Source organism: Macaca thibetana, chromosome 15, assembly GCF_024542745.1.
Source record: "Macaca thibetana thibetana isolate TM-01 chromosome 15, ASM2454274v1, whole genome shotgun sequence".
Taxonomy (NCBI): domain Eukaryota; kingdom Metazoa; phylum Chordata; class Mammalia; order Primates; family Cercopithecidae; genus Macaca; species Macaca thibetana.
This window is the reverse complement of record NC_065592.1, coordinates 97244545-97259435: the sequence shown is the minus strand read 5'-3', so window position 1 is coordinate 97259435 and position 14891 is coordinate 97244545. Positions and strand designations below refer to the sequence as shown.

Genomic DNA, 14891 nt, shown 5'->3' with positions numbered 1-14891 from the left:
GGGAAGGTATAATTAGCTCAGCTGCAACAGGGTGGATGCCTGGAGGCAGCCATTTCCTGGTGCTACCAGCTCCCCTGTAACGAAGGAACAGCTGCCACCCACCCCTCCTGCCATGAATTACACAGAGACATGGCTATCCCTCAAGGCTGCTTATAAGCCACCATGAACGGAAGGCTTGGACTTCTAGTGGGAATGGTTCTTGCTTAAAGATAAAGAACATTTTATGCAGTTCAGTTGACTCTGTGCCCAATCACCATTTTTCCACATAAGATAGTCCTTGTCAGAAAACAAAAACCAAAGCAAACCAAAAAACCCATACACAACCGTCTCCCATTACTGCGACGGAAAGAATTTTTAACATTGGTGATGACAGCTCACATCAGCTAAAGCAGCTTCTCACCTTGGAATTCAATGCAGAGTGTTGAAGAGGATAGGGAGAAAATAATGAAAAAATTTTTTAAAAAAAATTACTTAAGGTGCCGGCAAATGAGAAACCTGAACTGTAAGGAGAACACATTACCCGAGCTATGGTGACAGAGAAGTTGAAGAGACACTGTGAAGGGGATGGGTCCAAGGTTAAGCTTTTAAGCGCCCCAATAGGTGAATGACTGATGTAAAAGCAAGAGTGCTCTGGGACTTAGCCACTGCAGGAGACACTGGAGTTCTCCTGCAAAACAGATCAACAGCTTCTGCTTGTCCACTTGACAAACTCAACAGAATGGACCCCATCAATATGTCAATAAGCAAACATCTCCCAAGAGCCAGTTCTATGACGGCAAATACTCACTTTCACGAAACGAAAAGGTGAACCATCATTCTGAAATTCTAGACAAGGCAAAATAAAGTGTCATTTCCTTGTTTCCCTAGGCTGCTAGCAAATTGTCAGGTTTTGCATCCATCATTCACCTCCCTACGCAGTCCTGCCCATTTCCATCTGCAACAGAGGCCATTGCGAGGCTGGTTCTTTCCCCTCATCCTGAATGGAAAAACCAAATAAAAACTAACCCTGCAACTGCAAATGAGTAGTGACCATGGGGGGCTGGGGGGTGGGGGTGAAATTAACGTGGCATCTGGAGCACATTTCTTAGTGACTCAGCCAGTTCCAAGATCATGTAACAAATAAAGGAACTGGGAATTGTTATTCTTCCCATCACTTCAGAAGAAAGTACTTCAGAATATTGTCACCTAAGTGGAGGACTTTCTTTTTAACAAATAATAAAATATGGTAGGCAGCAAAGTCCAGTGTTTTTACAATGTGTAAATAAATGAACAAGATTAATTTCTTATGTTCATAATAATGGTCACTGTTTTACTATTGTTTTCCTTTTCAAGCTTTTTTTTTTCTCTTTTTTGAGATATAATTCAGGTACCATAATATTTAGCCTTTAAAGTGAATGATTCAGTATTTTTTCAGTATATGATTAATGTTGTACAATTGCCACCACTGTATATACTTCTAGCACATTTTCATCACCCCCAAAAGAAACACTGTACCCAGTAGCAGTCAATTCCCATTCTTCCTCCCCCCATCTCCTGGTAACCACTACTTCCTGCCTCTATGGATTTGCCTCTTCTGGACATTTCATATAAATGGAATCATACAGTATGTGGCCTTTTGGATCTCACTTCTTTCACTTAGCACACTGTTTTAGAGGTTCATCTGTGTTGCAGCATGAATCAGTACTTTATTCTTTTGTACCGCTGAATAATATTCTACTGTATGGATTACCACATTTTATTTGTTGATCAGTTGATGGACAGTAAACTTGTTTCCACTTTTTAGCTCTTAATAATAATACTACCATGCACATTTGTGTTCAAGTTTTTGTGCAAACACATTATTTCAGTTCTCTTGGGTATATGCCTAGCAGTAGAATTACTGAATTACATGGTAACTCTATGTTGAACATTTTGAGGAACTACCAAATGGTTTTCCAAACCGGCTTCACCATTTCATATTCCCACCAGGAGAGTACCAGAGTTTCAATTTCTCTACATCCTGGCTAACACTTGCTATTGTAGTCACCTCAGGGGGTGTGAAATGGTATCTTATTGTGAGTTTTCTTTGCATTTTCCCTAAAGACTAATGATGTCACCCATCTTTTCATGTGTTTGTTGACCATGTGGATAATGTCTTTGGAGAAATGTCTATTCAGAACCTTCTTCTACTTTTGAATGGAGTGATTTTATCTTTTTATTGTTGAGATTTTGGGTACTTTTCTTTAAATTATTTTTGGAGATTCCTAGAGAGGAGGATGCCAGGTTCCATCCAGTTAAGTCCTAGCTTTGGGGATGAAGTGTATGTGTATTGATTTGGGTAATAATTAGGTGGAAAAACTTATTGAGCACTCACTTTTTGTGTCAGGCACATTGAACCCTTTACTAATACCACGGAGAGAAAGCCTTTGCCTGGGCCACATGTCCCTCCCTTGGGTGCTCATCAAGAACAGCAAAGTTTTTCCTCAGAGAATCATCCATGTGTTTCCCTGCCCCATCAAGGAAGGGAGAACTTTCATCAAAGTGTAGAACTAGCAGAGGAGACACCTCTTTGGTAGGTAAAATCTCCCCCATGTTTTAGATATCTTGAACAAACTAGTCATTGATTTTAAGCTACATTTTGAACACTTGAAGTTAAGAGTGTGCCCCCATCTCCTGAAAATACACCCAAGAGAATCCTTTTCCATGTGGTCTCTATTCATTTTTTGCCATACAAGATGTAAACAATGCTTATCAAGGTGACCAAGAAGAAAAACGCCACAAAACAGTCAAATGAAGAATAATGGAGCACGACAATAGATTCATTTTCTTACACTAATTATAGCAAAGTTCACTCCACTAAAATGCAGAGGCCATAGAGGTGAGCAAGGCTGTAGGAAGGGGGATAGGAAATAAACTGAGAAGGTGCCTCCTCAAAAATAAATAACAATGAGAAGAGCAAAGCTAGCATCTTCAACAGCCCTACCCCATTATGAAAGGTAGCCAGTTCTGTGCTTTATGCTCTAAAGCTACAGACACCAGGACATTTACTCCCTTCCTTCATTTTCCCTTCCTCTCTCCTGGAAAAACAAGCAAAACACGCAAGAAAATCAAATTGAGGGTTGATAGAAAATTAAATCGAAGTGGTAGAACACCACCCCGAATCTTCACTCTAAATATCACAACTTCAGCATTTCCAGAAATTCCCTTCTGTCTCATGTCCAAGTTCCAAAATCTCAGTTAACAAAGTTAACATATCCTACGGGCCAGTTGTAGGTCATCAGTGGATTCGAGTCACTGTCTATAACTCTGCCTCTCAGTGATTTCAGTGGTGGAAACACCAGACAAGCTGTGTGGAAGTGTCTAAGAATAGGCAGGACAGAACTTCTTCCATCTCACCAAGCTAAACCGCTTTCAACCAAGATGGTGCTTGGAGGGAATTTCCAAAGTCCAGTGTACTATTATTTATGTGAACAAGTTCACTTCAGTTCAAATCTCAAACAAAGGCTCCAGACATAATTTCACAAAATCAAAGCCAAACCGCAGCATCCTTTAACCTCACCAGGAATTCCCCCAGGCCCTCAGGTTTCTCTGGAAGGATTCTCACACTGAGGACTTCACTCTTGGAGATCTCACCCACCATGCTGGAGTGCCAAGAGCAGGGTGGGTGCTATGGACTGACCTGTGTCCCCCAAAAACTTATATGTTGATAACCTCACCTCCAGGATCTCAGAATGTGACTGTATTTGGAGATAAGACTTTAAATAGGTGATTAAATTAAAATGAGACCATTAGGGTGGGACGCAATCCAATCTGACTGGTGTCCTTAAAAGAAGAGGAAATTTAGACATCAAGGGAAAGATTGGGAGGTCACACACACATAAAAACCATCCCATGTGAGGACACAGTGAGAAGGCTGCCACCTGCAAGCCAAGGAGCAAGACCTCAGAAGGAACCAAGCCCACTGACACCTTGAGCTTGGACTTCCAGCTTCCGGAGCCACGAGAAACACACGTTTGTTGTTTAAGCCACCTAGTCGTGATACTTTGTTAGGACAGCCTCAGCAAACAAATACAGCAGAGGTCCCGCAGGGAAAGAGGTCCCTGGGGCCTCTGATCTGCACAGCTACTCACCCTGTAGTAGTCAGTGCTGTACACGTCCCGGGACATCCCGAAGTCCCCGATTTTCACCAGCAAATTCTCGCCGACCAGGCAGTTCCTGGTGGCCAGGTCGCGGTGCACGAAGTGCTGGGACGCCAGGTAGACCATGCCCGCGGCGATCTGCTGGGCTATATGCAGCATCTGTGACTGCGTCAGCTCCGTGGGCGGGTTGCCCTCAGCCATCAGCACGGCATCAGGGCCGTGTGCCCTGGGGGAGGACATGGAGAATGAAACTGGGGGCCTCAGCATTTTCACTCCAGGGGCCCTTTGCCCCTGCCCCTCCCCGTCGTTTCTGCTAAGCTTCTCACCCCCACCAGGTCAGCTGCTGGTGCTAAAAGATGCTGCCTGACTTAGCATGAAGAGGAGACAAAGGTGCTTCACACAGTCGTACTTCTGAAGTCCCGAGAGCATCCAGGCTGCTCTGTTTCCCAAAGATTCTGGAATTCCCAGGACCCCATGGGCCTGAATATCCCTCTTCCCTCCAGTGCACAGACAGGTTGACATTTTAGGGGTTCAGGCACTGGCCAGGGCCCCTTGACCCCGAGAAACAGCAGGTAGGTGAAGGAAGACAAAACCAAAAACAAAACACTGGGGGAAAGATGGACTCTCCTCGAGGGATGCACATGGCAGCCCAGTGGGTCCCCACCCCTCCCCACCTAGCCAGATTATGCCAGACTATGCCAGAGCACCCCGCAACCATGCTGATTCCTCCAGAGTATCCCCACCAGCACCAGAGCTGGGCAGCCTGCGGCCTTCCACAGTCCGCCTGATTTGCGGCCAGGCATGGTTTTGAAGCTACCCCTGGCTCTCTCAAGCCCAGTTCAACGACAGAGTCCGAGGGCATTCTCAACCTGGATGTTCATTCCCAATACAAAATACCATCGCTTTCTGTCCACCCCTCCTCCAACCTCCGCTCAACACCGGCTATGGCCAACACATATGAGAACTGTTTTGAACCCACAGCCTGTTTATTCTTTTGCTGGGGAAAATTTTCTTGTTTACACTATGGGGAGGGGGACTATGATTTTTTAAATCTTATTTTTCTTCTGTCTTACACACCTGGCCTCTCCCCAGCTATGTGATGACTTAGGGCATCCTAACACGCATGTGCTGCAGGGGTGGGAGGATCCGCGTCTTAGGATGCCGCCCTCAGCGCGGCGGGCCCTGCTGTGACATCCTGCGCTGTGAGCCAAGATGGGCGTCATTGCCCCTGGTGGCCTGAGGGGGCGCTGCAGTGCAAGGAATAAAGGCGGGGTTTACTGCCGGGCTCTGCCCTGGCGTGGCCAAAGGGCTTCTCCCTTGGAAAGGAAAGATCTCCCTCAAGACATTTTGAAACACTTGGAATGAATATAGAGGTTTTTGCATAAATGTTAAAGTGGGTAACCTCACCTGCAGGGTTTCAGAGCCGTGTGAGTATCTGAAACTGAGAAAGTCAGAATTGTCTGAGAACACACGTCAGGGTTTGCCCTGCCTCTCCGCCCTCCTTCCCCAAAATTACTCAAGCCACAGGCGTATCCCCACTTCCATCCTGGCTCCAGCCTACAGTGACTCGCCTTCCCTTTGATTTCGGGAGGCATTCTGCCACCAGGTCTTTCATTCCGGTATTCTAAGGGAATGAGCACTGGACAAGGAGTTAGGGGCTCTCCCAGGCCCACCAGGTCCAGTGCCATGATCCAGGGAAGCCCTTTAATTTCTCTCATGTGCTATTTCTTCATTAGTCAAAAATACAGGGGAATATTATACTGGCCATACTTAGACCCTGGCCATGCTGGTGCTTGATATATGGCTTTTGGATGAATAGGTCCCTCCTGTCTCTAAATACCTGGATTTAACCATTCCCTAGGGAGGAGTTTCCTGTTTTTGTACAAGCCAGTCCTAACGTATTTCACCTCTACTCAAACCACAACCCCCAGCTGCCTCTTGTCACATTGAGGAACAATACTGGGAAAATGCTCCAGGCCTTTCTTCAGCACAAAAGCACATATTCAAGGTAAGAAGCAGCGCAGTGGCCAAAGCTCCAGGATATGTGAAATGAATTTGGACCCTGTCCCACACTCGCTGTGTGATCTTGGGTGAGTTACATAACCTCTCTGGGCTTATTTCCTCACTCTGTAAATTGGAGATACTAACTGCCCCTTGCTAAGGGCATTGATGTGAGGAGAATTGACACTGTGTTTGCATAGTACTTCGTGGCCTTTCACAGGAAAACCAGGGAGAAAGGCTTTGCAAACAAAGAGTCTCTTTAAAAATGAAATGGAGAGGTGATGTGAAAACACAAGTTATCCTCTGTGCGTTAGTTTTTGTAACTGGCCTGTAACAGGGCTCTTCAGAATACCAGAGGGTGAGCCCTTTCCACCTCACTAAAGGTGAATCAGGCCTAACCCTTTCAAGCGCTGAGGGGCCCCGGGAAAATTACCAATGTTTTCACTTGTCTTCCTTAACTCTACTGTGACCTCAGCACCAGAAGGGGCTGGGGTGCACACAAACTAAAGTAAACCTGAAATAAAGACCAAGAGAGTCGGTCAGAATTTAATCTTCATAGATACCATTTAAAGACTAAAATAATTGGTTGATTGGCCACAGCCTTATATCAGTTCCAGAAAACTAATCTACTTTAAATGTCTCTCAGAGGCAAAGGCTCCAGGATAGAGGAAAAGTTAGATGTCCGTGCAAAAGGCCACCTCTGCACAAAATTCTATCCTCCAACCCCACACTCTGCAGACGTCAGGAAGCTGGTGGCCCTCTAATGCCTAATGCACTTTGTATTAGTATGTGTGGGTTGGGGGAGACTTCTGGATTTTTAAACAGTCATTTCCCCTGTTTATATCTGGGTATTTGCTGTTCGACTTTTTGAACAAGCCTCTTTAAATAAAAGAAGCCTCTGGATGCTTTCTCTGAGCAGAACATACTGCTGTAAAAAGTGGGTAGGTGGGTCTGCTGCACAAGTCCTTAAGAGGATCGAAATACAGTTAACGATGCAATCCTCTGCTTTCACTTTCCCAGGTCCTCATGAAGCCTTAGAAATAAAAACACGTTTCATCTCTTCCAGGAGGACGTTCCTTAAGTGGTTAAAAAAAAAAGCACCATCAGCTCCCTGGCTTTGGAAGCAAGTAGCAGGTTCATGGGCCTGACTTAGCTGTCCGGTTCTCTCCATCGTGGGTTACAGCCAGCACTGCACTAACTGCTCCGGCCCCAGGGTTCTATAGCGCGCCACTTTCCTTCTGGTCTTTTTAACAACCGCCTCGGCAGAGTGGTTAAGATCATGAGGTTTTGCAGCCAGGGGCTGCAGGTTTGAGTCTCGGCTCTGTCATCTGCTACTTGTGTGATTCAGTTTCCCCTACTGTAACGTAGGAATGATGGCAAGGATGGGTTATACCCTACAAGATATTAAAATGCTTAGAAAGTTCAATAAACGCTAGCTGTTAGAGTTTGAAAAATAGTAGTCTATCTTTCCCCTCATTAGAAGGGAACTCTGGACAGATTCTAAGAGGAAAAATCATGAAACCCTTGCAAGCAAAGACATGTGTTTTATTCCTCATTTCCCCCCCCTAACTAGCATAGAGCCTGGCCATGCTGGTGCTTGATAGATGGCTTTTGGATGAATAAAGAGAGTAGGGAGACAAGAGAAGACATCTGTCTTTATAGGACAGAGCTGATGACAGCTGGAGACTTTTCATGGCAGCTAAGTGCCCAGTTCCCTTGCGGAAAGAGGACAGCCTATATTTGCAGCATGTTAGTGCACCTGAGAACTAGACTCTTGGCATGGCAGACCTCTTGTTCCCAGAGTTTAGCAGGTTCTGAAACCAAGCAGGCTAGGTTTCCAATTGCTCCACACCCTGTGCAAGGTGCCAAGGGAGAACCAGGTGCCTGTTCCTTCTGCAAGGCAGGAAGGAGAGCTAGGGAGAAGGAGAGGCTGAGTGAGAAAGTGAAAGAATCAAGTTGCAACACACACACACACACACACACACACACACATTCATGTATGTACAGACACACTGTGAGCTCACAGAAGCATTTAATTGCATCCAGGTGAGCACATTTGGACTTCTTATGCTATAGTTTTTGGAAAGCACCATTTTGTATTAGGGAAGTAGACTGGGGCATGGGAACAATGCGAAAATATTTCTCCTAGAAGCAGCCGGACCTCAACCACATTCAACTTTTTTCTTCCTTTTATGTTAGAGCTGACAAGACAATGTTCAAAAGTCATCCCCTGTCCTATCACTTACAAGAAAAATTTTGCTGACATAGGATAATGCATTAGGATTGTCTCAGAATACTGCAAATTGGCCACATATTCCTAATCCCACCTGGCATTTCCTCACCCACACAATCATAGGAAAAGTAGAGAACAGGGATCCAGCCCAGCAAAGAAAAACTAAATTGCACGTGGATCTACGAGGCTAAAGAGGGTAAAAATGATCCAGACGGCACCAACCATGTGATGCCATTTCTAAAAACAGCAGTATGTTCTTGCAGTGATTGACTGATTACTTAAACTGCAGTGTCTGAGTCTTACAGCAGATACATGCAGCTTACTGGGGCTGATTTCTGTGCAAAGCCCTCTTCAGCACCCATGGAAATGAGAGGTAGACAGAGAGTCCTAGGTGTTGCCATCACAAAAAGGTGCCACTTCCCCAGGATTTCAGATCTCTCAACCAAAATGAAGAGGAAATTGCGGCAGAGATGAACTATTGTGAAAGATTATGGGGGCAACCTTTCTTGATTACCTCTCAACCCAACAATGCACACACTAGACCTTGAGATGGATTAAATGATACCCCTTTCACAGGTAAGGAAACTGAGTTCAGCAAGGGCAGGCGAACAGCCTTTAACACTTTCCCAACTATTGCTATCTACCAAGATATCACAAGCAGCCCATTTGCTAATCTTTCCAAAATGAGGACTAGCTAAATTAAAAAAAAAAAAAAAAGAAAGAAAATTAGACCCAGATAAAACTTAGAGAGGATCCAAGGCAGGCCTACCTGAGAACAAGGTGACTGAGCGAACTGGGGTGGAGGCTCTTTTAAGGAACACCAGCAGCTTGATGCCAAATAGGAAGGAGAACCTGAATCTCCCGTCCTCACTATTGGGCCCTCTTACTCTTTAGGTTAATGATAATGTATGTGCCACTTCCATAGAAGCCAAAGCATCACTTGCCTTCCTTCCCCAAGGAGTATCTGGCTCAGCACATTTCTTCCCTTCCTTTGTAGATGCAGGAGAACACTCACTATGGACCCCACCAGGGTGATCACCAACTTCCTGCATCTTATTAAACTCAGCTCTCCTTGTGATATCTCTTACCAAGGCAGCTGGTTTACCAGCTGACATCATTCCTGGCAGAATTCAAGCGTCTGCTCATTGAACGCTCCCTATTCGCTCCTACGCCAAGAGCTTTCTATACTTATTCTAGTTCAGTCCTCATGGCTACCCTGCCAGCTCAGGATTCTCATCAGAACAGCTAAGAGACTTGCCTGAGGTCACTCAGCTAATAATACCTGGACTGAGACTCAACTTCAGTGTCTGGAGGCCAAAAATCCCTACTGGTATCATCACGCAGCACGGTCTCCTCAAAAGTCACCCCTTATATTGTGTGAGTTAGCTTCACTGTTTCAAAGCAAGTTGACCTTTCTTCACAGATCACAGTCACTTTCAGCCATTTCTCACCTGCTCTACCTTGTGGTTCCTCCCAGTTTCCTATACCCACCACCCGAGGGAGGGAATTTCTTGAGAAGGCACAGCTGAACTAAAACCCAATCAGGGCCAGGTGTGGTGGCTCACGCCTGTATTCCCAGCACTTTGGGAGGCCAAGGGAGGCAGATCACTTGAGATCAGGAGTTCGAGACCAGTCTGGCCAACATGGCAAAACTCTGTCTTTACAAAAATATGAAAATTACCAGGCATGGTGGCACACGCCTGTAATCCCAGTTACTTGGGAGGTTGAGGTGGGAGAATCGCTTGAACCTGGGAGGTGGAGGTTGCAGTGAGCTGAGATCACACAACTGCACTCCAGCCCGGGTGACAGAGTGAGACTCTGTCTCAAAAAATAAAAAAAAATAAATAAATAAATAAATAAATCCCACCCAATCAGGCCAATGCTAGAAATTCAAATGACACCCTAATCAGTAGCCCAGTGACTCCCTTTATAGTCAACATTTTCTCTTTCTTGCCTTGCCTTTTTCCGAAGACCCCACATCCCATAAAACTTCTCAGTTGAAGCTGTCCATCTTCTCATGACCTCAGGGTCTCTGCATAATCTGGAAGACTCCATAATCTGGAGTCTTCAATCAATGTTTTTACCTCCTTCTTTCTGAAGCTTTTCTTCTTTGGATTTTGATCTTTCCACTGTAGATCCTCTGAACTACTGGCCTCCCAGTTATTCTTTTTGTCCTTAGAATAAAGTCCAAGCACACACCCCACCCTTTCAGCCTTGACTCCTCCAGCTGTTTTTCTGCTTCCCTTCCTTACTGTTCATTCCACAGCCTGGGAACTTGAAAACTTCACTCTCACTGGACTGCACTTTCCATTGTGACACCTGGGCACCTTAGCTCTTCCCGTTTCCTTTGCCTTTAATCACACCACATGGCAAACTCCTACAGAACATCTAAGACCCATCCCAAATGCCCATGTCACATACCACTCAATGTAGCAAATGTTCAGTGAATGCAGACTGAATTGAGTTGGATCATTTGCATCTCACATTACATAGAACTCGTTGATTAAAGAAAAAGAACAAGACTGTCACTTTCTTTTTTCTCTCCTCCTTTCTCTGGCACACGCTGGTGTCATTATCAGATAAGACGCTTCGAGAAAGGTCCAGGGGTCCCTTGTTGCCTCCCACGAACCTGCCCCACTCCTGAACCCTGAAGTCCTGCTCGCTCCTGGAGCCCACCTCCCTGCCTCACTGTACCTGAGGAACTTGTTGAGGTCCCCGTGCTTCATGTACTCGAAGACCATGATGAGGGGGTCGCCCTCCACGCAGACGCCATAGAACTTGACGATGTGCTCATGCTGGAGGTTGGTCAGGAGCTCGGCCTCGCGGTGGAAGTCCTTGCGTGCATTATCACTGGCATCCTTCAGGGTCTGGGGGTGGGCATCAAAAGAGAGGGATTACGTCAGTAGGCCCTATGCTACTGAGATAGGAAAGACATCCATCTCATTTGTTAGGCAAAAGATGAGAAAACAGCCTAGTTCCTATGGAAATAATGTTTGTGCTAATAACTGAGGAGTAACTCCTCAGGCATACACAAAGCTTTCCAGCTTACGACACACTTTCACAGAGGTTCTCTCATTAGGTTACAGACAGGAGGTCTTTTTAGGGTCCACATCCTTCCTAATCCTGGCCTGCACCCAATAATTCCCATGGGCTTCTCTCCCCTTGTTGGTGCCTGTTGTGCTTTCTGTGATGCGATGTGCAGCTTACCTCTGCTCAGATAAGATTTAAAAACTTTATGTTATGATTCTGTAGCAAGAAGAGTACAGTGAACCTTTGTGGACCCATCTCCAGCTTCAGCAACGATCACTTTGCCTGTCTTTATGTAGCACTGCACAGAGCCTTCTCCAGCCTGTGCTTACAAACACTGCCGGCTCACAAAACATCTCTGCCCAGCAAGCCACAAGAAGAGTGGTCACGCTGCCAAGGTGAAGATGCCCAGGGGCATGACAGCCAGGTTTTGGTGCCTTTAGTTCTCTGCTCAGATCACTCTGCCACCACAGTATCATAACATGGCAAAGCTGGCATTTAGTGATGCATATAATGTGCTGAGCTCTTGGCATGTGCCCATCACTGAGCCAGAGCTGTGATGGCATCAAGAAGGCAATGACCCAGATCCTGGCCTCAGGCGCTTATGGGCAAACAGGGAGATATGACATGTATATAAATAACCGCAATTCAAGCTCAAAACCCACTGTCCTGAATGAATCAGCACCTGCATCTCTCTCCAGCTCAATCCCTTGACACTCCTCTCGAAACCCATGCGTCCACGTTAAGAACTATCTGCAGTTGCCCCGATAACAGCAGTCCATGCCTCCCTCCCTTTGCACATGTGCATTCCTCTGCCTGGAATGCTATCTTGGGTGTTGTCACTGGCATGGGAGGTTGAACTCCCCACCTTTGCCAAGGCTGTTCACTTCCTAATCCCGGGAGCCTGTAAATATGTTGCCTGATGTGGCAGAAGCAGCTTTGCAGATGTAACTAAGGATCTTGAGGTGGAGAGATTATCCTGGATTATTCAGGAGGGCCCAATATCATTACAAGGGTCCTTATGAGAGCAAAGAGAGGCCAGGCGTGGTAGCTCAAGCCTGTAATCCCAGTACTTTGGGAGGCTGAGGAGGGCAGATCACCTGAGGTCAGCAGTTCGAGACCAGCCTGGCCAACATAGTGAAACCCTGTCTCTCTACTAAAAATACAAAAATTAGCTGGGTATGATGGTGGCTGCCTGTAATCCCAGCTACTCGAGAGGCTGAGGACGAAGAATCACTTGAACCCAGGAGGCGGAGGTTGCAGGGAGCCAAGACCATGCCACTGCAATCCAGCCTGGGCGACAGAGTGAGACTCTGTGTCAAAATAAATAAATAAAAGCAAAGAGCTGTAAGGACAGAGGATCAGAGAGGAGAAAAGATGTCACATTTCTGGCTTTGAGGATGAAGAAAGGGGCCATGAGCCAAGAAATGTGGGTGGCCTCTAGAAGCTGGAAATGGCAGGGACACATGCTAGCCTAGAACCTCCAGAAGGAACCAGCCCTGCTAACATCTTGTCTTTAGCTTAGCAAAACTGATTTCAGGTGTCTGACCACCAGAACTGAGATAAATCATTTGTGTTGTTTAAGGTGCTGAGTTTGCAGTCATCTGTTACAGCAGCCGTAGAAAACCAATATACCTGGTTAATATCTAGTAGTCCTCCAAGACTCGGTTCAGCTGCCACCTCTCTGGGAAGTGTTCCCTGACCACCCCTCATTGCTGTCACATCCCCTTTGGGCTGCAGGCCAGAGTGGATAATCCTGCCAGGCGCACCTCATACTCACCTCTATCACATCACAGACCACAGTGCATTCCAATTGCATGTTTACTTGCTTATCTCTGGTACAGGCTATGAGCTCCTTGACCCAGGAACTATGCATTTCTGCATTGCCAGCCCTGGGCAGAGCACAGGGCGAGTATTCAGCCTCTATTTGTGTAATGAATGATGAAGGCCATGAGAACTAAACACTGACAGCAAGAGCGGCCAGAGAGGGAGTGGTGGCTTCTAATTGAGGAAAAGGCACACCTCTCCTGGCAGAAGTGGCATGTGAGTAGTGAATCCCATCTCCAGGGAGACTATAGTCAGTCATTAAGGTTAGATGGCAAATGGGAACATCTGTGTTCACTTAAATTTAGTATTGGAATGGAATGAAAGCACTGTCATCTGTCAGATATGTACTGACTGCAAAACTGAAAGATGATATCCAGTGTCCAGAACACGACCGGGTCCCTGGTGGTCATTTTCTAGATCACGGCCTCGGTGCTGCTCTCCCTGTGGGGACATTCCTGACCTATGCCACTTGGAGACCTTGAATGTGCCACAGGTGGAGTTCTCCAGGGAGCAGATCTGAGATGGAGATTAGTAGGTGAGGCATTTATTAGGGCACGCTCTGGGGATCAATACTATTTTCACTTTACTCTGTGGTTTTCCGAGAAGTGTCTTTATAAGCACCACCAGCTCTGTTTGGAAAAGTGAGTGAATTTGGGTCAGCAAGTGCTCAGGGGCCATAAAGCTTCGATGGGGCTGTTGCCATAGAAACCGCACATTCCTTCATTAAATAACAAAATGAACAGCGGCCGGGAACCTGGGGTCTGGGTCTCTGCTCCCTTGAAGCTACAGAAACTGGGCCTGTCATGGCCCCTGCGCCACCCAGATTTAATTAGTTTAGTGTTTAGCTAGATCCAAACTCAACTCTTTTGCATCCCTCTTGCACAGGGAGAGGTGATGCGCTTATGTTGCTGAGCTTCACAGTAGAAAAATAGCAGATGAGGTATGGAGGAGATGGAGGAGATGGAGGAGATGGAGGAGATGGAGGAGATGGAGGAGATGGAGGAGATGGAGGAGATGGAGGAGATGGAAGAGATGGAAGTCTATCTGCTGGGTCCTTCTCCTGGGTCCATGGAGCAAACCGCACACACCAGTGCCTTTCTCACACTTGCACTTGCATAATGGCATTGGGTACACATCTGTCTCCACTCCTGCCTTTGACAGTCGAAGTCTGTCCTGTCTACCCTTTTATATCCCTTGCTGCCTAATCCAGTATCAGGCAACTAAAAGAACCCCTGACACACGAAGTTTGTGCAAAGTAGAGATAAAAGAATGTGAGGAGGAATGACCAGTGAATGATCATCTGGAAAACTTGAACATGGGCTGAAGTGAGGAGTGGAAATGAAAGAAGGACCAGGGAAAGAAAGCAAGTGAAAGAACCTGCTTCCAAGGCTGAGGGGAGCTGCCCAAATGCACTCTCTCCTGGAGAGTAGGCCCCAAACTTGTGTTCCTCTTCCAGTCAAAGGACAAATCCTCACAATGGTGGTGCTCAAACGGAAGGGGTCCTAGCTTAGCATCAGAAAAGGCAGGTTCAAATCCTGGCTCTGCCCTTGAGCTCTCTGATTCTGGTTTTCTTCTTCCAGAGTGAGGATAACAATATCATCATCTACTCCACAGAGACATGAGGAGAATGATACAAAGTAGTGTAAGTTGGGATGTTTTCCTTGGTAGAGAGGGACATTTGATGA

At 46.2% G+C, this 14891-nt stretch overlaps 1 protein-coding gene across 6 annotated transcripts in view; it reads right to left on the bottom strand.

Moving 5' to 3' along the window:
* The window catches only part of NTRK2 (neurotrophic receptor tyrosine kinase 2), a 368220-nt gene that overhangs the window by 68925 nt on the left and 284404 nt on the right, over positions 1-14891 (bottom strand). For all 6 annotated transcript variants that reach the window (XM_050761174.1, XM_050761177.1, XM_050761175.1 and 3 more), the window contains 2 exons: positions 11047-11219; positions 4110-4344 (listed from right to left, as the gene is read on the bottom strand). In XM_050761174.1, the coding sequence (XP_050617131.1) occupies positions 4110-4344; positions 11047-11219 (408 nt within the window). The remainder of the gene's footprint in view (positions 1-4109; positions 4345-11046; positions 11220-14891) is intronic.